At 40.3% G+C, this 22,734-nt stretch overlaps 1 protein-coding gene across 1 annotated transcript in view; it reads left to right on the forward strand.

The window, feature by feature from the left end:
- Positions 1-22,734, forward strand: part of IFT172 (intraflagellar transport 172) — a 335,758-nt gene that overhangs the window by 185,692 nt on the left and 127,332 nt on the right. Inside the window, exons 32-34 of the mRNA XM_030198582.1 lie at positions 10,390-10,454; positions 15,895-16,075; positions 16,933-17,042. Of these exons, the coding sequence (XP_030054442.1) occupies positions 10,390-10,454; positions 15,895-16,075; positions 16,933-17,042 (356 nt within the window). The remainder of the gene's footprint in view (positions 1-10,389; positions 10,455-15,894; positions 16,076-16,932; positions 17,043-22,734) is intronic.

The raw sequence follows: 22,734 nt of genomic DNA on the forward strand, positions 1-22,734 counted from the left end.
CCAGGTGCTTTTTGGCTAGGATCAGGCGACCCTCAGGGGAAGGAATGCTGGCTTCGGCCTAACCCCTGGTAAGCCTTTCTTTGGCTGAGAGGTGCCCAGCTCTACCACCGGCTGCCTTTCCAGGTGCTGTGGAGGACTTGCAGCTCATCTGCATATCCTTACAGCTTTCTCCAGGGTGACTCCCAGGTCCACTCCGATCCACTCGGGGCCTCTGCTCTAGGTGCCACTCGTCGGGGCATTTTCTCCTTACATTTATTTTTCTCCCAGTGACTACTTATGACTCCAGTACACTTTTTCTTCTTGGCACTGTCCCTTCCTAATCTGTTTCTCCATCTGAAACCACTGTACTCTGCAGGAACACGTCCACCCTCTGTATTCATCATCTCACCATCTCTTTTTTCCTCTTCTTTTTTCTCAGCTCTCAACCTTCAACATTTCCTTCCTTCCATTCATCCATCTCCTTTCTATCTGAGTACATCTCGCCTCATTGCTGTCGTCATACCTCTCCTACTCTGTACTCTCTTGCCCCTTCTCCTGCTCTCCGCTGGGGACATTAATCCCAATCCTGGTCCTCCACATCAGCTCTCATCCTATTTGTGCAGGTCACACCATGATATCTCCAATCTAGTTTCTATTCCTCTCCTCCCCTCTTCTTTCCTGCCTTTCTCTTGCGCTCTGTGGAATGTCTGCTCTGTCTGTAACAAACTTTCCTACATCCATGGCCTCTTTATCTCTCGTACTCTCTATCTGCTTGCCCTAAATGAAACTTGGCTTTACTCTCAAGACTCTGCTTCAGTCGCGGCCCTATGCCATGGAGGTTATATTTTCTCCCATACTCTTCGCCCGGTTGGCCGCGGAGGTAGTGTCGGGCTACTACTTTCACCTTCTTGTAGATTTCAGCCTCTTCTTCCACCTCAGTCTCACTGTTTTTCTTCCTTCGAAGTCCACTCCATCCGTCTGCTCCTCTGCCTCTCAGAGTAGCAGTCATTTATCCACCTCCTGATAAGTCCCTTTCTTCTTTTCTCACTGACTTTGATGTCTGGCTTTCCCTCTTTCTTGAACCTTCATCTCCTTCCCTCATTCTTGGGGATTTTAACATTTTTTTATTTGTAGCATTTGTATCCCACATTTTCCCACCAATTTGCAGGCTCAATGTGGCTTACATTTGCCGTAATGGCGGTTGCCATTTCCGGGTAACAGAATTACAAATGGTATTGCGTTAAGGTGCATACATATATGGTAACATGCATGGAATATAGCATACGTGGAACAGATCATGGTATAGATATATGTCATGTGCATGTATACATGGTAAGGAAGAATATATTATGGTAATGCACGAAGGTTCCTGAGTAATAAATTGGATTGTCGCATACATTAGGTCATCGACTATGGAGAGATCCTATTCTACATAAAGATTAAAGTGGTAGTGCTTGTTCATTAATGGCAAAGAGGTTAACCAGTTCAGTAAAAGATTTCAGTTATGTCTAGTTCGTGTAAAGTCTTATTATTTAGTATTTAAGATGGATGTTTGTGGTATGCCTTCTTGAACAGATCTGTTTTCAGTAGCCTTCAGAAGCTGGCTAGGTCTTGTGTTGTTTTTATGGCCTTCGGTAGTGCGTTCCATAGCTGCGTGCAAATGTATGAGAAACTGGTCGTGTATGTGGATTTATATTTTAGCCCTTTGCAATTAGGGTAGTGGAGATTGAGGAATGTGTGTGCTGATCTTTTTGCGTTCCTGGTAGGCAAGTCTATAAGGTCTGCCTTATAGGCCGGGGCTTCCCCATGAACGATTTTGTGGAACAGGGTGCAAATTTTGAACGCAATTCGTTCTTTTAGTGGGAGCCAGTGTAGTTTCTCTCTTAGATGTTTGGCACTTTTGTATTTCGTTTTCCCGAATATGAGTCTGGCTGCTGTGTTTTGAGCGGTTTGAAGCTTCTTAATGATTTGTTCTTTGCATCCAGCATAAATTGCATTGCAGTAGTCTAGGTGGCTTACTACCATTGATTGTACTAGACTGCGGAATACTTCCCTTGGGAAGAAAGGTTTGATCCTTTTAAGTTTCCACATTGAGTAGAACATTTTCTTTGCTGAATTTTTCGCGTGATCTTCTAGAGTGAGATTTCGGTCAATTGTGACTCCCAATATTTTCAAGCTGTCTGAAGGAAGGGTGTAGTCCGGGGTATTTATGGTATTGGGTTTGTTTGTATTGTATTGTGAGGACAGGATGAGACATTGTGTTTTTTCTGCATTTAGCTTTAGTTGGAATGCGTCTGCCCATGAGTTCATTATTTGGAGGCTGTGTGTGATTTCGTTTGTGATTTCGGTTATATCTTGTTTGAACGGGATGTATATCGTGACATCATCTGCATAGATGTACGGGTTGAGTCCTTGGTTGGATAGTGATTTGGCTAATTCATGCTAATGATCCCTCCGACTCTTATGCTGCTCAATTTCTTGCTTTATCATCCTCTTTCAATCTTCAACTATGCTCCACTGCCCCCACTCACCAGAATTTATTTATTTATTGCATTTGTATCCCACATTTTCCCACCTCTTTGCAGGCTCAATGTGGCTTACAATACATCATGAATAATGGAAATACATAAGAAAATAGACATGTAGTATTACAGAAGGATCTTGGGTAACATGATAATATTAAGACATCATCATAGTAGTGTAACAAGCGGATGTTATAAGACAATTCTGGATATATGTAGAGGAGTTCACATTTGCTGATCTTTGTGGTATACCTTGTTAAAGAGATGGATTTTCAGTAGTTTGCGGAAGTTAGTTCATAGATTGTTTTTAAATTGCGCGGTAGCGCGTTCCAGAATTGTGTGCTTAGGTATGAAAAGGTCGACGCATGCATTAATTTGTATTTTAGACCTTTGCAGTTGGGGAAGTGAAGATTCAGGAATGTGCGGGATGATTTTTTAGCATTCCTGGGTGGTAAGTCTATCAGGTCTGACCTATAGGTCAGAGCCTCTCGTGAATGACTTGTGAACTAGGTGCATACCTTGAACGTGATGCGTTCTTTAAGTGAGAGCCAGTGTAGCTTTTCTCGTAGGGGTTTATCAGTTTCATATTTTGTTTTACCGAATATGAGTCTAACTGCAGTGTTCTGGGCTGTCTGGAGTTTCTTGATTATTTGCTCTTTGCAGCCAGCGTAGAGTGCGTTGCAGTAGTCTAGGTGACTGAGTACCATTGATTGTACCAGGTTGCAGAAGACGGTCCTTGGGAAGAAAGGTCTTACTCTTTTTAGTTTCCACATTGAGTGGAACATCTTTCTTTGTTGTGTTTTTCGCGTGACTCTCAAGTGTTAGGTGTCGATCAATGGTAACTCCAAGAATTTTTAGGGTGTCTGAAATTGGAAGATTCAATTTTGGTGTGTTAATGGTGGTGAATTTGTTCGTTTTATGTTGAGAGGTAAGTATTAGGCATTGGATTTTTTTCTGCATTGAGTTTCAGCTGAAATGCATCCGCCCATGAATGCATGATATGTAGACTTAGGTTGATGTCATTGGAAATTTCCGTTAGATCTTGTTTAAATGGGATGTAGATTGTTACGTCATCTGCATATATATATGAGTTGAGGTTTTGATTTGATAGTAGTTTGGCTAAAGGTATCATCATTAAGTTGAATAGAGTCGGTGAGAGGGGGAATCCCTGTGGAACTCCGCATTCAGGTATCCATGTGGCTGATGTAGTCGAATTAGATGTCACTTGGTATGATCGTGAGGTTAGGAACCCCTTGAACCAATTAAGAACGTTGCCTCCAATTCCGAAGTACTCGAGGATGTGTAGTATTATTCCATGATCAACCATGTCGAAGGCACTAGACATGTCAAATTGTAGAAGTAGTATGTTCTTACCAGTTGCAAGCGTTTGTTTAAATTTAGTCATGAGAGTAACTAGTACTTTTTCAGTACTGTGGTTAGACCGAAATCCTGACTGGGAGTCGTGTAGTATTGAGAATTTGTTTAAGTAATTTGTGAGTTGTTTGGTCACCATTCCTTCCGTTATTTTGGTTTTTAAGGGAATGGATGCTACTGGTCTGTAGTTGGTTAGTTCACTAACACTTTTCTTTGCGTCTTTGGGTATGGGGTGAGTAGAATGTTTCCTTTCTCCTTCGGGAAGAGTCCATTTTGTAACATACAGTTCAAATGATACGTTAGGTCTGTTATAAATTGTTGAGGGCAGATGTCATAAGGTTGTTTGGGCATATGTCTAATTTGCAATGAGATTTGGCGAATCTTTTGAGCGTTTGGGAGATGAGATCCTCCGATAGTATCTCGAAGTTGGTCTAGGTTCTGTCTGCTGGGTATATACCAGGGTCTGGATCTAGACATTCAAGGAGATCGGCGTAATCGATGGTGCTGACAGGTATTTTGAGTCTTAGTTTTACGATTTTCTCATTGAAGTATCTCGCGAGATTGCTCCTGGTGTATCTTTGCTGTTGGTTGTGACTGGTGTGATATCTAGTATTTAATTCACGAGTTGGAAGAGTCTATGTGTGTCCTTATAGTTTGGTCCAATTTTGGTTTTGTAATATAATCTTTTAGTTTGTCTTATGGTATACTTATACTTTCTTTGAAGTTGTTTCCAGGCGTTAAGTGTGGGGTCATCTTTCTTTTTATTCCACGCACGTTCTAACCTTCTAACTTGTGTTTTAAGTTTTTTCAGTTCTTCATTAAACCATGGTATTGAGTTCTTTCTGTGTGAGGTTCTGGTTTGAATTGGGGCAATGTTGTCTAATATTAATCTGCATCTGTCGTCCCATTCTAGGAGAAATTAGTTTGTATCTGCCTTAATTGTCCATCCGTTGTGGTAGATCTGTTGCCAGAATGTTACCGGGTCTATTTTTCCACTCGTGGTGTAGGTTTTTCGTTCTTGTTTGTTAAGTAAGTCCTTCGTTCGCCATTGGAGGGAGATGTTTGCTTTATAATGGTCTGACCATGGTGTGGGTGTCCATTTCGTATCTTTTAGTATAAGATTTGAGTCGGGGTCAAATTTGTGTGTGATAATGTCTAGTGTGTTTCCTTTAGTATGAATTGGTTGCGTGTTTGGTCCGTGCAGATCCCATAGCTGTTAGAATTCTTTGCATTCTTGGGTGCTTGTTGAGGTGAGAATGGCCACTGTCTTGATCTTATCCTCTTCTCGAACTGCTCTCTCTCCAGTTTCTGTGCCTCATCTCTTCCCCTCTCTGACCATCATCTGATAACTTTCACACTTAAACACCCTTCTCCCCAGTCCCGTCCAATCTTAACCAATACATTTAGGAATCTTCAGGCTATTGACCCTTCTGCGCTGTCCTCCAGTGTTTCAAATCTCTTCTCTATCACTATGTTATCCACGTCTGTCAATGAGGTTGTCTCTTCCTATAATACTATTCTGTCCTCTGCTCTGGATACTCTCGCTCCTCCCATTCCCTGTTCTGTAAAAAGTACCAAACCCCAGCCTTGGCTGACTTCTAGAATCCGCTACCTATATTCCTGTGCCTGCTCTGCCGAATGCCTTTGGCTGAAATCCCATGCCCATGCTGACTTCATACATTTCAAATTCTTGCTGACCTCCTTCCAGTCTGCTCTTTTACTTGCCAAACAGGACTATTACATCCAGTTGACAAATTCTCTTGCCTGAAACCCTTGACATCTCTTTGCCACAATGAACTCTCTCCTCAAAGTGCCTTCACTTCCAACTCCCCCTTCACTTTCTCCCCAGACTCTGGCTGAGTATTTTCATGATAAGGTTCACAAGATTAAACTTGAATTCTCAAACAGTTACCTCCACCTCTCCTTCCCTTAGTCCATTCTCTTAACGACTATATACAGAAATTCTCCATTCTACACGAGTTTCAATCGGGTTTTCGTCTAGCCCATAGTACAGAAACCGTCCTACTCACTTTACTATCCAAATTCAAACAGGAAATCTCATTTGGAAACAACATCCTACTTTTACAATTTGATTTATCCAGTGCATTTGACATGGTAAATCATAATATTCTAACCAAACTACTGGATAAACTCGGCAGAAATATCATTAATTGGTTAAAAGGCTTCTTCACCTCAAGATCTTATCAAGTTAAATCAACCTCAACCATCTCCTCTCCCTGGTCACCAAACTGTGGTGTACCTCAAGGATCCCCTTTATCCCCGATCCTCTTCAATCTTATGATGATCTCTCTGGCCAAAGCTCTATCCAGGCATGATCTCAACCCTTTCATTTACGCCGATGACGTCACCATATTCATTCCCTTCAAATCTAATCTAACAGAAATCTCAGACAAAATAACCACAGGCATGAACATCTTAACCTCTTAGGCCAATGCCTTTATGATTGAAGAAAATGAACAAAGAGAAACTACACAATGCCTAATCCTCTCACCTCAACACTCCGCGCTCCTTCCAACTAATTTTATCACCTCTGACGTCACAATCCCCATATCCGAGAACCTGAAAATCCTTGGTGTGACATTAGACAACCATCTCACGCTCGAAAGTCACGCAAAATCCACTACAAAGAAAATGTTCAACATGATGTGGATACTGAAACGCGTAAAACCATATCTTCCCCCTGAAGAAAACATTCCAGAACTTAGTACAATCCACGGTACTTACTCATGTCGACTACTGTAATAGTATTTTCTTAGGCTGTAAGACCCATATCCTGAAAAAACTTCAGACTGCCCAAAATACAGCAGCAAGACTCATTTTTGGCAAATCACGATTTGAGAGTGCAACACCCCTTCGTGAAAGACTTCATTGGCTCCCTATCAGAAAACGAATCAATTTCAAGGTCCACACACCGATCCACAAGATTATCCATGGTGAATCTCCGGGCTACATGATCAATCTGATTGACCTTCCTACCAGAAACATGTCTGAAACCCTCGCGAACTTACCTCAATCTGCACTATCCCAATTGCAAAGGACTTAAGTACAAAAACCTATTATGGATCCAACTTCTCCTTCTTAGGCAGCCAACTCTGGAATGCCCTACCCAGACCTATCCGAGCAATCAGTAACTATCTATCCTTCCGGAAATCACTAAAAACCAATCTGTTCATGCAAGCATACCCAAATGACCCACACTAATCTCATGAACCCATATACTCAACAAATATCCAGGAGACAACAACAATAACCCAAACTACATCTCCCACTAAATTCCCTTATACATATCCCATGTACCATCTGCCTCCCACCTCCACTACCCTTCTTCTATGCTCATCTGCCCCTTGCTCACACCTTCTCCTACTCCAGACCCAGCAGTCTTCAGTCAGCTAGAGTTGTTAGGGTTTGTTTTCAATTGTCACAACATCTCCAATATATTGGAGCCTTGATAAATTCTCTTCAGCAAGATAGATAAATAGTTTGTTGTTGGAGAGTCTTGGCAGCATTTTTTAATTGTAGAAATTGGTTATGCTGTTTTAACCACTGTATGTGTTAGTAATACTGATCTTTGAAGGAATCTAGGATGAGATCACTATCATCAAACTAACATGAACAACCCCTGATGCAGGCTCTTCACCGAGGCATGGTCCATGTCGAGTCATTTAGTATTATTTTAGATGCCAACCCATCCTTAGAAACTCTTTGTGCTTTTTTTCATGTGCTTGGATTTCCTCTCTTCTGTTCACCTCAACTAAATCCATCATGATAATGCTATGACATCACATTGCAGATTCTTCTTTATGTGTGCCTCTGTATGCCTCAGCTTCAGTGAGTGATACATTTGCAGTGGGATCAAATGGTATACCCTCTCTCCTGGCAGGTTACACTAGCACCTTACTTCTATATATGGCGCTCAAAATTGCATGTGCAAATATAGACATGCACCCAATTTGCGCGTGCAATTTAATTGATAATCCAGTTAGTACCAATAATTAGTTGCTAATAATCAATTATCAGTGCTAATTTTTGTGCACATCTTTAGGCACTAGGATCAGCGCTTAAATTTTGTGTGTGGATCCAAAAAGGGGGGCATGGCTATGGGAGGGGCATGGGCCTGATCAGGGGCGTTCTGGAATTTGTGCATAGCTTTACTGAATAAGAGAGATCTGCATCTAATTTAGGTGTGAGAATTTTACACCAGGTTTTAGGTGGTGTAAATCCCACGCCAAACGCTATTCTATAAATAGTGCCCAACTCTGTGCGCCATTTATTTTAAAAAAGTGCTTAGTTCTAATTTTTATTGGTGCCATATACAGAATTCAGTCCTAAATGACTAGGTTCCTCTGTGTCTGTGGTGAAAGATGATGAAAGATTACTTATCTCAAGGTCTCAATTTCTGTTAACCATAGCAGTACTTAGTGTTTGTTATGTGATTCCAGCATAGGCCCTTTGTATAGGCAAAAAGGACATATGTCCTGTCCCTTTGAATAGGCAGGTTTTGATTCAAATGCACATTCAAGTGACCATATTCCATATTAAATAAAGAAGAACTGGTTCATAAATTCTCTGCAAGGAGACCTGAAAATATGATATGGAGTAATATTGCACCAGATAAAGCAATTTAAAATGTTTATGTATAAATAAACCCAACGATATGTATAGAGGCTATCTCCTTGTAAATCAAACTCAAATATAGAAAATAAGGAGATATCAAATAAGGAGCATCTACGCATCCGAGTGTAGGAAAACACTTCAGTATTATTGAGGAAAAGGCCTCGAGAAGCCTCCCAGCCTAAAGATTAGCTTCGGGGACTGGACTTCCTCATCATTGGCCAAAACCCTTTTTACTTTGTGACTTGTCTGTTATAACTTGTCTGATATAATAGATCAATTAGCAAAGTTACTTAACTTTCATGAAATTTTTCTTGTGCGGTTCTTTCTTGCACCACGACCACGACCTACGATGGCTGCCGTTTCGGAAACCTGCCTCAGGGTTCTGTGGTCCGCATGTTATTTCCGCACTGATCAATAGTAAGAAGACTGCTACTTACTACTATTGATCAGTGCAGAGGTAACATGCGGACCACAGAACCCTGAGGCAGGTTTCTGAAACGGCGGCCATCGTAGGTCGTGGTCGTGGTGCAAGAAAGACCCGCACAAGAAAAACTAATTCATGAAAGTTAAGTAACTTTGCTAATTGATCTGTTATAACAGACAAGTCACAAAGTAAAGACGTTTTTGGCCGATGATGAGGAAGTCCATTCCCCGAAGCTAATCTTTAGGCTGGGGGCTTCTCAAGGCCTTTTCCTCAATAATACTAAAGTGTTTTCCTACACTCGGATGCATAGATGCTTAGAGGGTCTATCCCCAGCACAGCTCAGGTCCGCCTGCACCTGCCACTTGTGCTGTACACTAGCACCTTTCTTCCACTGACTGGGTCACAACCACATCTGGGTGAGTCTCCCACTGTCAAATTATCCCCAGTGATTTCTAGGTTACTGGGGCCAAACTCCCAGTGATCTCACAGTTCCCAGAAAGCACTCGTAGATCCAACACACAAACCACCATGATTCTTTATCAGTCCAGACAAGCAGGGCGACCAAACAATTTTGTTTATTCTCATAAAAATATTGAACAGTGGACAGAAAAAGTGCAAACAGTAACAAGTAACTGAAAAATGGATCAATTAAAAAAACTAACTAAACATTTGTATACTTTTCTAAAAAGTACCTGGGGAGATCAGGACATATAGCTGCTCACCAGTTATCAAATATAACTTACTGGGCTTTAGCAAAGAGCTTTCTGTATACTGCAGACTGGCTTTCCAAAACGCTTAAACAAAGAAAAACAGCCATGGTTCTACAGCAGCTTTGAAACATAAACATGCACCACCTGCTGGCCAAATGGAAATACACTTCAGGACATAATTAAGGCAGGGAAATATCCAATACATTTTACAGGCTTTAAAACACACTGGGCATCTTTTACTAAGGCATGCTTACGTTTTTAGCGCGTGCTAAAATTGTGTGCACTCCAAACGTTAGTGACGCCCATAGGAATGCATTGGCATCTCTAACGTTTAGCGCACCAAAAACGTGAGTGCACCTTAGTAAAAGACCCTCACTGTTTCTTCACAGGCTGCTATTAATGATGTAATCCCAATTGCATTGTTTTCCTGTGAGAGGGGTACATTTTTCTCTATGTATACTTTGTGTGTAATTTTGCTTTGAAAATTCATCATACTTCCAGTTTGAAAATTATTCTTGGAAAGTTATCCTACCTTGCTTACATTCACATCTGTTTGATGTGTACAATTTTTCTGGGTTAATTCAAGTGCAGATATCAGGTTCTCAGAAGTATGCATATAAGTGAAAACCCACTCTGAGAATGTATCTGTTCTCTTGTAAGTAAATGTGCATGCTGTATGTATTTGTTTTCACCTGTAAATGGGATAGCTATTTTCGAAAAGTCTTTGTGTTCTTTCTTTAAATAGGGCAAGTTTCCAGAGGCTGAATCTGAATTCATTAAGGCAGGCAAACCCAAAGAAGCTGTCCTCATGTAAGTGTTGGCTTATTAATTTTTTCAAACTCCTCTCAAGCCCACAGGTGCTCCCTTTAATCCTCCAAGCTCAGTTTCCCTCCCTTATGGCTTTTTTTTTTTTTTTGTATTTTCTAGCTGTCCCCTATGTTTCCTCAGTTGTTGGCACCAGCATTTCTATATCCCTTCAAACATCTGAATCCTTTAGATATCTCCGTCCCCTATCATTTATTGCTCCTCAGTCACCACTACTACTGACACCATGCCATATCCTCCCCTTGCTAATATAGATATCGTTAGTGTATATGTAGATATCTTTCCAAAGAGAAACAGAAAACTCAAGACTTTTAAAAAAATGGTTTCTTTCAGTTATAAACAGTTGGTGGCCCCTAAGAGCTCTGTTTGACCTTTATGCTGTGTCTGCCTTTCAAGTTAAGTGACAGTTCAGCAACCTTTATGCCTTTATTACCTGTTAAAGCGTGTTTTGCACAGTAGCAACCACAGTGCTATGATTTACTTTGACACTTTCTCAGCTGAGACCTTATGATCCACTTGTCAAAGCTATATGAAATAGGAGTTTAGCTGTATGTACCTAGGTGTATGAACATACTCATAGTTGGTTTGTTACTTTTACAAGAAAAGATGTTTATTTTCTCTCTTCATAATTACTAATTGTATTGTATTGTGCGACTTATACTCCGCCTTTAACCTTAAGGATGCAAGGCGATTTACAGATAAAAGAGAACTTCCTTTTGGCATGGAGTCCTTGTGCCTCTATATTAGGCAAGACCAGTGGACACTGAAATCCTAATAGTTTCTCAGACTAGTGAGAAACTCAGTGATAAATTCTGGGCTCCTTTGTGAACCTTTGGCTGGTATTTTTTTCTGTTCCAGTTTACTTAGAATATTTGTTTTATTTATTTTAAAACATTTGTAATCCACCCATTCTCAGATCTAAGTGGATAACAACTAGCATACACGATCAATTAAACAATATAGAATAAAACATAATATTAACTGGCTGCCATTTAAACATGGAGGGGGGTCTTTTACTAAAGATTAGCTGAAGTTATCTGCAGCAGGGCCCATAGGAATAAAATGAGACCTGCTGCAGATAACCTTTAGTAAAAGACTCTCGGAGTTTCTTCCACCCATCTGCCATATATCCATCTGCCTGCTGACTTGAAACCAAAAAACGACAATGTTGACTAAAAATAGAGTCTTCAGCCTCTTTCTGAATGATATATAACAAGTCAGGAATCACAGTTCCAAAGGCAATTTATTTATTTCATTAGGGTCAGTAACAAATAGCCCATGTTGTCTTGCTTCACTCAAATATAGTTGTATAATCGTTGGAATGTGCAGCAACTTTTCATATTCAGATCTCAATGAGTGGGATTGTTTATAGATCTTAAAGACAGTATTAATGTGTTGAGGGAACACCTCCATCTAAAACCCAATGAATCAAAGTGAGGATTTTGAATTTAAATATACTGGGAGCCAGTGCAAATCAACCAGGCATGGAGTAATATGATCAAAACACAAAGTTCCTGTCAAAGAATGGACCACTGCATTCTAGACCATTTGGAGGGCTTTTAACAAATTATTAGGAAGTCCCAAGTATGAAGAGTTAGAATGACTATATAATTTCCTTTTTATTGCAACCCACCTCAAACATTGTCAGGGAGAAGCAGACTATAAATGCTGGTTTAAACTAAGTTTAAATATATTATTTGTTTAGGTAGTTCTTCATCCCAACAGACTTGACCTCTCAATGAGCCAGAATACTATTTCGAAATGGGTAGTATATTGCATATGCTATTGTTCTGGCAGGAGGTTCTTATATCTCTGTTGGTCCCCTAATTCAACGTATTTGCATGAGGTGGAATTTATTTTATGAATAATCTTTATTTGGTATAGTAGGTATTTCACCATCCCTATTGGGCTTACAGTCCAAGGAATAATTTTTACTAAAGTGTGCTACCATGTTAGCATCCATATATGCCATTAACATAAATAGGTCTCAATGCATAAAATGCAACCTGTAGTAAATAACATGGATTATTGCAGTAGTGTCTTTCACTAAATCTTGCCCTCAGATTTTGGTACTAGAGGCAAAAAAAAAAGTGAAGTGACTTTCCGAAGGTCCAGTTTTGAGCTGCACATCTTCATAGTTGTCAAGACATATTTCTTTTTCCCTGAGAAAAATATACTCTATCGGAACCCCATTGGAGAAGAAAGATCTTGACAGTTCTTCATGTATTCATTCTATATCATATAGGGTTACTGTATATATTCCATAATGGCTTTAGGAACATGACCTTGAAATGACTGTAATATGCAATAGTTAAGATCAGCTACCAAAACCATAAGTCTGATATTATTTCTCCTTTTCTTTCTGAACAACATAGTGTAACCATAGCTTTCAGACTTAAGTTCAGGATTCTACTTCTTTGCCATCACACAGAGCTCCCTAGTTACTTTGTTACTGTCCTTGTTCCTTATTGTCATACTAGTAAAAAAGGCCCATTTCCGAAACCAATGAAATGGGCGCTAGCATGTGGCTTTTTTTTGTGTTTGTGTGTATGTGTCACAGAGTTATTTTGTGTGTGTGTGTGTGTGAGTGTGTGAGGGTGCAGTGTGTGTGCAGGTTGTTGATGTGCTGTCTTTTTTTTGTTTTGTTTTTTCCAGCGGTGGTTCTGTGCTCTCCGTGCTGCACAGATAATGAGCAATTCTGCTGGGGAATGCTCCTCCCTTATTGTCAAGTAGTTTCCTCTGATTGGTCCGTCTTATGTTGCCTAGTGTTGCCTGGGAACGGTGTTGTGATGGTCCTTTGTGTTTCAGAATGTTGAGGGTGTTTTTTCTGATTGGTCCGTCATGTGAGGGCGGGGCAGAGACATGGTCAGTGTTGTGGCTTCACCACCATGAATCCATGAACCCTTCAGGGAGTGACTGAGTGACTTCAGAACGTTGTCTTCAGAACGTTGAGGGTGAGTTTTATTGTAGTAGAAGATTTGTTTCCTCTGGTCCTCTCTCCAGTCCATTCTTAATCCTTTAAGAGTTCACCCAGATGTGACTTTGCACCTTGACTTTGGTTGAAGCCCTCATATTCAAAGTTCAAAAGGACCTAAAAACTTTACTTTTTATGCAGGCATTTACAGAGTATTGCTGATGCTGCTTTATGCCCCAAGTATTAGACTGGGTTTGCTCTTTTGATCCATTTCTTTGACATTTTGGGCTCAAGTAGCTGTGCAAAGAAATTTTGGGGTTTTAATGTGTTGTCCTTTATTACCAATTGGCTTTAACCTATGTTTTAACTCCTTTGACATGTTTTACTCTTTTCCTCTTATTTTCTGTCTGTTAGTGCATTTTTAGTTACAATTGTTTTCCTTTTACATTTACTGTTCATTGTGTATATGAAGTGCTGTACTACCATGTGAATGCCTGAACTGCTTGTACTGTCTTTGGGTAAGATCTCAATGTTAATAAACTATATTTCTTTATCTACTAAATACTGGGTTCCTTTCTAATTACATAGGCTTATACTGCCTTGACTGTGTAACCCTGTCATGAGCAGATACCAGGTTAGGGTGATTAAGTATCTAGAGGGGATATGCAGTTCTTTCCAGGATAGTAGAGAGAGCCCTTGGCTTCTGCTGCCCAAACGGGTGAGGCAGACATAATAATACATACAATTGCCTCAATGTTACTAATGAAAGGTGGGTTATCAAGTTAAGAAATATAAACGTAAGTAGGATCAGCAGAATTTGAACTCTGGCTTTCTTGGTTCTCAGGCTGTTGCTGTAATCAGTAGGTTGCTCCTCCATATCCTACTCAACTTCTCAGTTGAGAGAGATTTCTACTCCATTTGGACCAGTTAGTATTTATTTTATTTTTATTTGATTATAAAACTTTATATACCATTTTAGTGAAAAATTCATTCAAAATGATTTACAATCAATAATAAAACATAGTCTGTGTCCTGAAAATGGCAAGAGCAAAACAAACTCGGGTATATATACATAAAGTATCACATACCATGTATAATGAATTTATCTTGTTGGGCAGACTGGATGGCCCTTACAGGTCTTTATCTGCCATCATAGACTATGTTATGTTACAGTAAAAACAAGTAAGAGAGAATATAAATAAAGAAAATACAGTACAACATATAATTGTGTACTCTATCCATATTTTCAACCCGTATAGGTCAAAGGAATAGGAAAGTCTTCAACTCTTCTTACAAAATATTAACAAGTTTTGCATTCCCCTCAAATTCATCAGCAATATATTCCAATTTTTAGGTCTATAGACACTAAAGCTCCTGCTTTCCACACTACTTTTCAGAACTCACCCCCTATTAGGATCTCCAAGATATTCCCTTGTGATGATGTTAAATGTCTCTTTGGCATATCATTTCTTATCCTGTCTTTCAAATACATTGTTTTTTTTAATTACTTTGAAAATGAAGAATAGCAGGCACAACAGCATACATGCCAAGCTTTTCAACAAATTTCCAGCAGAGTCCTATGATCAACAAAGCTCATGCATGTTGATAGCTACAGGTTACATTTGATCAAACCATCTACCCTTTTGGTCAGTTTTCTTGGTGTTTCTGTTGCCAATTTTGAGTACCTCTGTTTTGCCTCTCTTTTTATAAAGCCAAATTAGTCTTGTTCATTCTCCTTACACCAGCATATTTATTTTGTCCTCCACCGTCTTGAGAGCAGTTATCAAACGAATTTCTGTTGGTAAATGGGCATTTCTCTCAGAAAATTTCCTTTTGAAAATTGCTTCAGTCTTTAGCAGGAAAAATTTGCTTCATTGGGGCTGAATGAAGCAATTTGAAGAACAGGTGGAAATTTCATTTTGAGATCTCCAAATTTGCCTCCTTTTTCTTTTCCTACATACTTGTGCTCACACAGAACCTACAGGGAATAAAACTCCCTATAATGCTAGCTGGATGGTAGTTTTTGAAAGGAAAACTCTGTGGAGTGTTTCTTTTCAAAAATCTGCTTGCTAGCCACCAGATACCAATTATCTGCAGGTCTGCATAGTGAGTGGAATGGCTGAAAATTATCCTCCCCATGTCATAGTCCTATGTATACAATAACGGTATCAAAAATATTCCTGGGTCAAGAAAGTTTCTCAGGTGCCTTAGGAGCATAGTTATCAATGTGGGCTACCATTAACACATGCTATTTTACTGTTAATCCCAGTTATTAGTAACTAGATCTAATTGCATAAAATGGGACCTGTGGTAAAATAACACGTCTTAGCAATACTCACATTGATAACTACATCCCTTACTGTTTTTCACCAAAAAACTAGACCACTTACTTCCTAGCCACGTTGATCGATGAACCTTCTTTCCCTCACTATTTGCCTGTCCATTTCTTTTTCCTCTCTCTTTCCTTTATCTCATCTATTTTTATTTGTTTTTCTCTTTGGACTGTGACAGGTATGTTCATAACCAAGACTGGGATGCAGCTCAACGTGTTTCTGAGGCTCATGATCCTGACAGTGTTGCTGATGTCCTGGTTGGTCAAGCCCGCTTCGCATTTGATCAAAAAGAGTTTCAGAAGTCTGAGGCTTTCCTGCTCCGAGCTCAAAGACCAGAGCTTGCTGTCAAATACTATAAGGTGTGAGGAAAGGAGGGGGAGGGGTCAGCAGTTTGGCTTTCTGATGAAACAGTGGTTTCACATGTTAATAGTCAGCCCAACATTCAAAAAGGTCTATGCATTTAGCTGTGGCCACTAAACATAAAAGCTTTCTGTCCATGAATTTTCAGTGGCACTATATGGATAGTGTCCCTGAATATTCTCACAGGCTACCCTAGCACTAGCTAGATAGTGCCTAGGTGGAGCAAGAGCATTCTATCTTGACCTGCAGATAGCCAGCGATATTTAACTGTATTGACTTTCCATCCAATCCTTCTTGATTTGATTGCAAATCTAATATATATCGATTCTGGCAATCCTAAAATTGTAGGAGAAGTTTAAGAAACATTCATTTAAACCCTAGTGGATGATGAGGGTAGCGCAGAAGTGTTATGTGACAGGCATTGATGTCTCAGTTAAGTCAGTTCCAAATGTCATATGCAAAAAAAAAAAAGAAGCTGTATTTTTACTTTTAATTAAATGCTGTCTAAAATAGAGCAAATGTATGCTAGTAATAATGTGAGCTCTTGCATTTGAAACTTCCTTGAACACAAGGTAGAGATCGAATAGTCATGAGATGGTTGATGGGGGAGGAAATGCACTGGGAAAAGGAAGAACAAATATGGTGGAGTGTGAAGGAAAGGAAAAGGCTAGTATGCGATTCTAAATTAAGTGATCTGCTGGGTTTGGTTTCTAGACTGGATTAACTAGATGAATTTTTTTGTATCCTGATATATGGTCATGAAAATCTTACGTACAAGCTTAGACTAGCATCTAAAGAGAACTAACAAAAAAGCTCTAATATTTTAACTGAGGTTTTAATTTTTGGGGAAATGCAGGAAGCTGGAATGTGGAGTGATGCCATCCGAATTTGTAAAGAATATATTCCAGGGAAACTGGAACAATTGCAGGAAGAATATGAGAGTGAGGTGACAAAGAAAGGAACTAGGTAAGTCCTGCTAAGCCTTCCCAAAAAGAGCTATTTTAGGGGTTTTTTTACTAAGCCACGATAGCGTTTTTAACTCACGGTACAAATCAGCTGGCAGTAAATGCCGAGATGCCTATTATATTCCTTTGGGCGTCTCAGCATTTACCGCCAGCTGATTTCTTCCAAAAACTAAAAATGCTACCATGGCTTAGTAAAAAGACCCCCTTAGAGAAGTCAGAGTTGCTGCAGATATAATCCTAATCCTAATTTCATAATAGGGCAAATGTTTAAAAAAAAAAACTATTTCATGGCTATTTTGTAAAGGCATAAAGTACAAATTTGAATTATCGCCTATATATGAGAATTGCACAGGACAGTCCTTTTTAGGTGCACATATTTCTCCGAGGACAAGCAGAATAGTAAAAATCCTCATAGAGAGGTGATACTATGTGATGGTGCAAATCTTTAGAGTAGGATGGACCAAGTGTGTCCCCAAAAAAGAAGAGGAACTGATTAGTCCAGTGGAAAGTCTAGTGTGCAAACAAACTCCTCAATGGTGGCAGAAGACAAAGGCACAGCATATATACATTAAAAAAGTGGTAAAGCAAGTGTTTACTTTCCAGATTCTTTTTCAATATCAAGTTGTTTCCAGATGATATTTCCAAAAAGAAGATACCCCGCGGCTTCAATAGGTGTTCCTGGTACAGCAAGACCACAGTAGTTGGTGCCTGCAATGCCTAAGACTCAACCATTGTCCCTCTTATATACTGTGTTCTCAGATGTCTAAGAGAGGTCTTTGTGACTATGAAAGACAGCTCAAGAAGCTTTTGACGGGGTAATTTATCAAAGTTGGAAGATATAGCAGCCGTCAGCGTTGACATTGGAATCATTGGTCTCCTTGGGCCCCAGAGCTTCACTGGACACTGAGGGTGCATCAGTATTCAGAATGTCTCAATCACCCTCAACATCAAGCATCATTAGAGGCCGTCAGAATGTCATTATCTGATGTCTGCCAGAAGAAGAAGAAGGATACATCCTTGTCTTCATCATTGCCTTGGGAGTGAAATGCTAGTCGTCAGGCATAGGATGGGTTGTCTTTACATTGCCTCTTATCGCAATACATCACCAATGCACCAAGCTCACAGGTGTTCTCTAAGCACCCCTCAACAAGAGGACCGCTCATCCTCCATGGCATTGGAGAGGGTGTGACAGCCTCCATGGATCTGGAACCCTATTTCCAAAACGTCCTAATTGACTTGAGGACTTGGCCACTCCTACTGTGATGCTCACACTTTTGTAACTGGCGGCCTTTGAGGAGTAGCCCACGAATAAGTTTGAGGAGAGAATGGAGCACTTCTTCACTCAACGCAATGCTACAGCTTTATCTAGTTAACCACTCCATACTTCTTTTAATAGTAGCTGACTTTCATGTCTCTGGTACTGCTCTTTCTTGGTTCCGTTCCTGTCTTACCAGTAGGACGTTTCTTGTTTATTGATCTCAGAAATCCCCTCACCCATGTCCTTAATCTCTGGTGTTCATTAGGGTTCCATCTTGAGTTAAGTCCTCTTCAATATTTTCTTGTACTTCTTGCCTTGTTGATCCAGTCTCTTTGCTTTACATTCTTTATCTATGCTGATGATATTTAGATACTCTCTCACCTTAATGTACATTTGTCGCATTCTATGGCTACTGTATCCTACAACCTTGATGCTGATTAGTTATACAAGAACGAATTGAAGCTAAACATGACCAAATCAGATGCCATTATCTTTTCAGTTGTCCATCCTTGATTTCACCTTACCTAGTATAAAGGGAATACAAATTCCCTTCAGAGATTATGTGAAGATTTTGAGGGTTGTTTTTGATCAAGGGCTCACTTTTCAGGCCCAGATATCCAACATTTTCTCTAAGGGGCCAATGCTTAAAAGTCCCTGTTAAAAACTGTGTGTGTGTTTATATCCACGGTAGAAGTTACCTATTTTGAAATAGCAAGTGATGCTCAAAGAAAATCGCATGCAAATAAGATTCACGTAAATTCAGCAAGCAGCTCGGTAGGGAAAGTACCTAGCATATGCACAGAACAGTCTCTCAATAAGTGCCCATGCTCTGTGCATGGCCAGGAATCCCGCTGCTGTACTGTTCTTTCCTCTGCAGTACTTGCTGGCTCCACTGTTCCCCTGTCTCCTTTCCCCTGCATTGCTCTGATACTGGCTTCACCTTCCTCCTGCTGCTTACTTGCCTTCCCTCTTGCTGCCCCTGATGATTCTGCTTGGGAATCTCCTCCTTGCTGAAAGCCCCCCCCCCCCCCCCCAAAGCTGACATCATAGGGGCTTTACCCCAGCTGATTGGCTGTCTGCTTGTTTCTGGTCCTTAAGCTGTTCTGCAAGCAGAGTGCTCATCCCAGAAATTACCGTCACACAATGAGAGCTCCAGACCTGCCAGAAAATTTTGCATTTTAAAGGTAGTTGCTCCTTTCTGTACATCGCATGGAACACTCATTTAATACTAATGAGCTCATTGTAATACATTTGCATTGGATTATCGCTGGCAGCCACTGCAAATGGTTAAAAACCATGCAGACCATTATGCATTAGACGCTAAATAACGTTTGCTTTAGACCGGCTCCAACCAGTCTAAAGCAAATATTGCAAGCACAGTAAGCTATGTGCATTTGGCCCTAAATGTTATTTTGTCTTAAGACAAATCTACTCTGATCTTTTTTCGAGTTCCTTTCACTTCATTTCTTTCTCCTTGCCCTGGTAATATCTGTAAATTTGAAAGGCCCTCATTGCGCCCCAGGAATACCCTTCTCCAGGGACAAAGGGTCTGCGCTTCCACTATGTGTTGGACCGCCTGCCTAAATCCTTTTGATATTCCATCCCAGTGATATCTGTGTTGTTTAAATACCAGAAGGCATAAGTCTAGGATAATATCCATGACCATGGCCTTCTGTCTATCGGGATCTAAGTGAATCTATGTAGTGGCATGTATTCTATTAGAATGTCACAGTAATTTAGATAGACATAGAGTGTTAGTTATGTGTGTGGCTTAGTTTGTAGTATCAATGAAAGATGAAGAATACTCGAAAATAAAGACAGAGATAGATTTCAGAAAGAAGACTTTAATCTTACCAAGTTGTTCAATTAAGTACAGACATCAGACAGTCTCTGGTTTCAGTCGCACAGGGCCCTGCCGTCTGAGCAAGTGTTGGGGAGAACTCCAACTTTCTCTCAAAATCTTATCTCTTTTATAGCCACAAATCCCAATAGAAGTCTATTGTGAGGTACCTTTTTTTTTCTAATATTTCTCAATTTCTGAGATCATACTTTCGTATCCGGCCACATGCGCATCTGTACCATCTGTCTTTCCGTTCTAGCTATTTCAAGAGATTACCCCATATCCGTTAAAGTCAACATGTTTTTGGAACATTTTGTTTTTCTCATTTACCAAAATATCTTTATCAGTTTCACATCTTTCTTTTGTAATAAATTTCATAACATCTCATGATCTGTGAACCTCGTTTTATTCCTTTAACCCATTATTCTTTTATTATAGGTGCTATATTCAATTAAAAAGTTGTACCTGGTTGTGTTAAGACTCATTGTTCAGACCTGCTTTTTGCAGATTCTCAAATATGACATTATTAGCTTGTTACTTGGCCTAGTCAATACTCTTTCAGTTGCTTTAGGCTATGTAGCTTAGCCCACCACTATTCCAGTGGTAGGTCTGAAGCTAGGCCACATATTAACATATCCCATGTGGACTACTGTAACTCCCTGTATCAGAGTTAACAGGTTGCTCAGTTAAGAAGACTTCAGTTAGTGCAAAATACTGCTATTAAGTAATTCTTTAGTATAGAGAAATATAATCATGTCATCCTTTTTTTTTTTATTGTCCGATCACTCTATGTGTGAGAGGTTCTCCCTGTGGCCTACAGAATTCTTTCTGAGATCCTTACTGTCACCCATCAGGACTTTTGCATAGGTCTACTTCTGTTTCTGTCCAGTTTGTTGATTCTTTACTATCTACAGGGAACTCCTCACTTGTCTCAGCAGAATCTACATAGTAACATAGTAGATGACAGCAGAGAAGGACCTGTACGGTCCATCCAGTCTGCCCAACAAGATAAACTCATGTGTGCTACTTTATGTGTATACCTGACTTTGATTTGTAGCTTCCATTATCAGGGCACAGACCGTAGAAGTCTGCCCAACACTAGCCCCGCCTCCCTCCAACAGCTCTGCCACCCAATCTCTGCTAAGCTTCTGAGGATCCATTCCTTCTGAACAGGATTCCTTTATGTTTATCCCACGCATTTTTGAATTCCGTTACTGTTTTCATCTCCACCACCTCCCGCGGGAGGGCATTCCAAGTATCCACCACTCACTCCGTGAAAAAATACTTCCAGACATTTTTCTTGAGTCTGCCCCCCTTCAATCTCATTTCATGTCCTCTAGTTCTACCGCCTTCCCATCTACGGAAAAGGTTCATTTGCGGATTGATACCTTTCAAATATTTGAACGTCTGTATCATATCACCTCTGTTTCTCCTTTCCTCCAGGGTGTATATGTTCAGGTCAGCAAATCTCTCCTCATATGTCCCATACCATTCTTGTAGCTTTTCTTTGCACTGCTTCAATTCTTTTTACATCCTTAGCAAGATACGGCCTCCAAAACTGAACACAGTACTCCAGGTGGGGCCTCACCAACGTCTTATACAGGGGCATTAAAACCTCCTTTCTTCTGCTGGTCACTCCTCTCTCTATACAGCCTAGCAACATTCTAGCTATGGCCACCGCCTTGTCACACTGTTTCGTCGCCTTCAGGTCCTCCGATACTATCACCCCAAGATCCCTCTCCCCATCCGTACATGTCAGACTCTCACCGCCTAACACATATGTCTCTCGTGGATTTCTACTCCCTAAGTGCATCACTTTGCATTTCTTCGCATTGAATTTTAATTGCCAAACCTTAGACCATTCTTCTAGCTTTTGCAGATCCTTTTTCATGTTTTCCACTCCCTCCCGGGTGTCCACTCTGTTACAAATCTTAGTATCATCCGCAAAAAGGCAAACTTTACCTTCTAACCCTTCGGCAATGTCACTCACAAATATATTGAACAGAATCAGCCCCAGCACTGATCCCTGAGGCACTCCACTACTCACCTTTCCCTCATCCGAGCGAATTCCATTAACCACCACCCTCTGGCGTCTGTCTGTCAACCAGCTCCAAATCCAGTTCACCACTTCAGGTCCTATCTTCAGCCTGTCCAGTTTATTTAAGAACCTCCTGTGGGGAACCTTGTCAAAAGCTTTGCTGAAATCTAAGTAGATTACATCTATAACACGTCCATGATTTAATTCTCCGGTAACCTAGTCAAAGAATTCAATGAGATTCGTTTGGCACGATTTCCCTTTGGTAAAACCATGTTGTCTGGGATCTTGCAACTTATTGTCTTCCAGGAAATTCACTATCCTTTCCTTCAGCATCGCTTCCATTACTTTTTCAATAACCAAAGTGAGGCTTACCGGCCTGTAGTTTCCAGCTTCTTCCCTATCACCACTTTTGTGAAGAGGGACCACATCCGCCGTTCTCCAATCCCACAGAACCTCTCCCATCTCCAAGGATTTATTAAACAAATCTTTAAGAGGACCCGCTAGAACCTCTCTGAGCTCCCTCAATATCCTGGGGTGGATCGTGTCCGGTCCCACGG

This window comes from Microcaecilia unicolor, chromosome 3 (assembly GCF_901765095.1).
Source record: "Microcaecilia unicolor chromosome 3, aMicUni1.1, whole genome shotgun sequence".
Classification (NCBI taxonomy): Eukaryota; Metazoa; Chordata; class Amphibia; order Gymnophiona; family Siphonopidae; genus Microcaecilia; species Microcaecilia unicolor.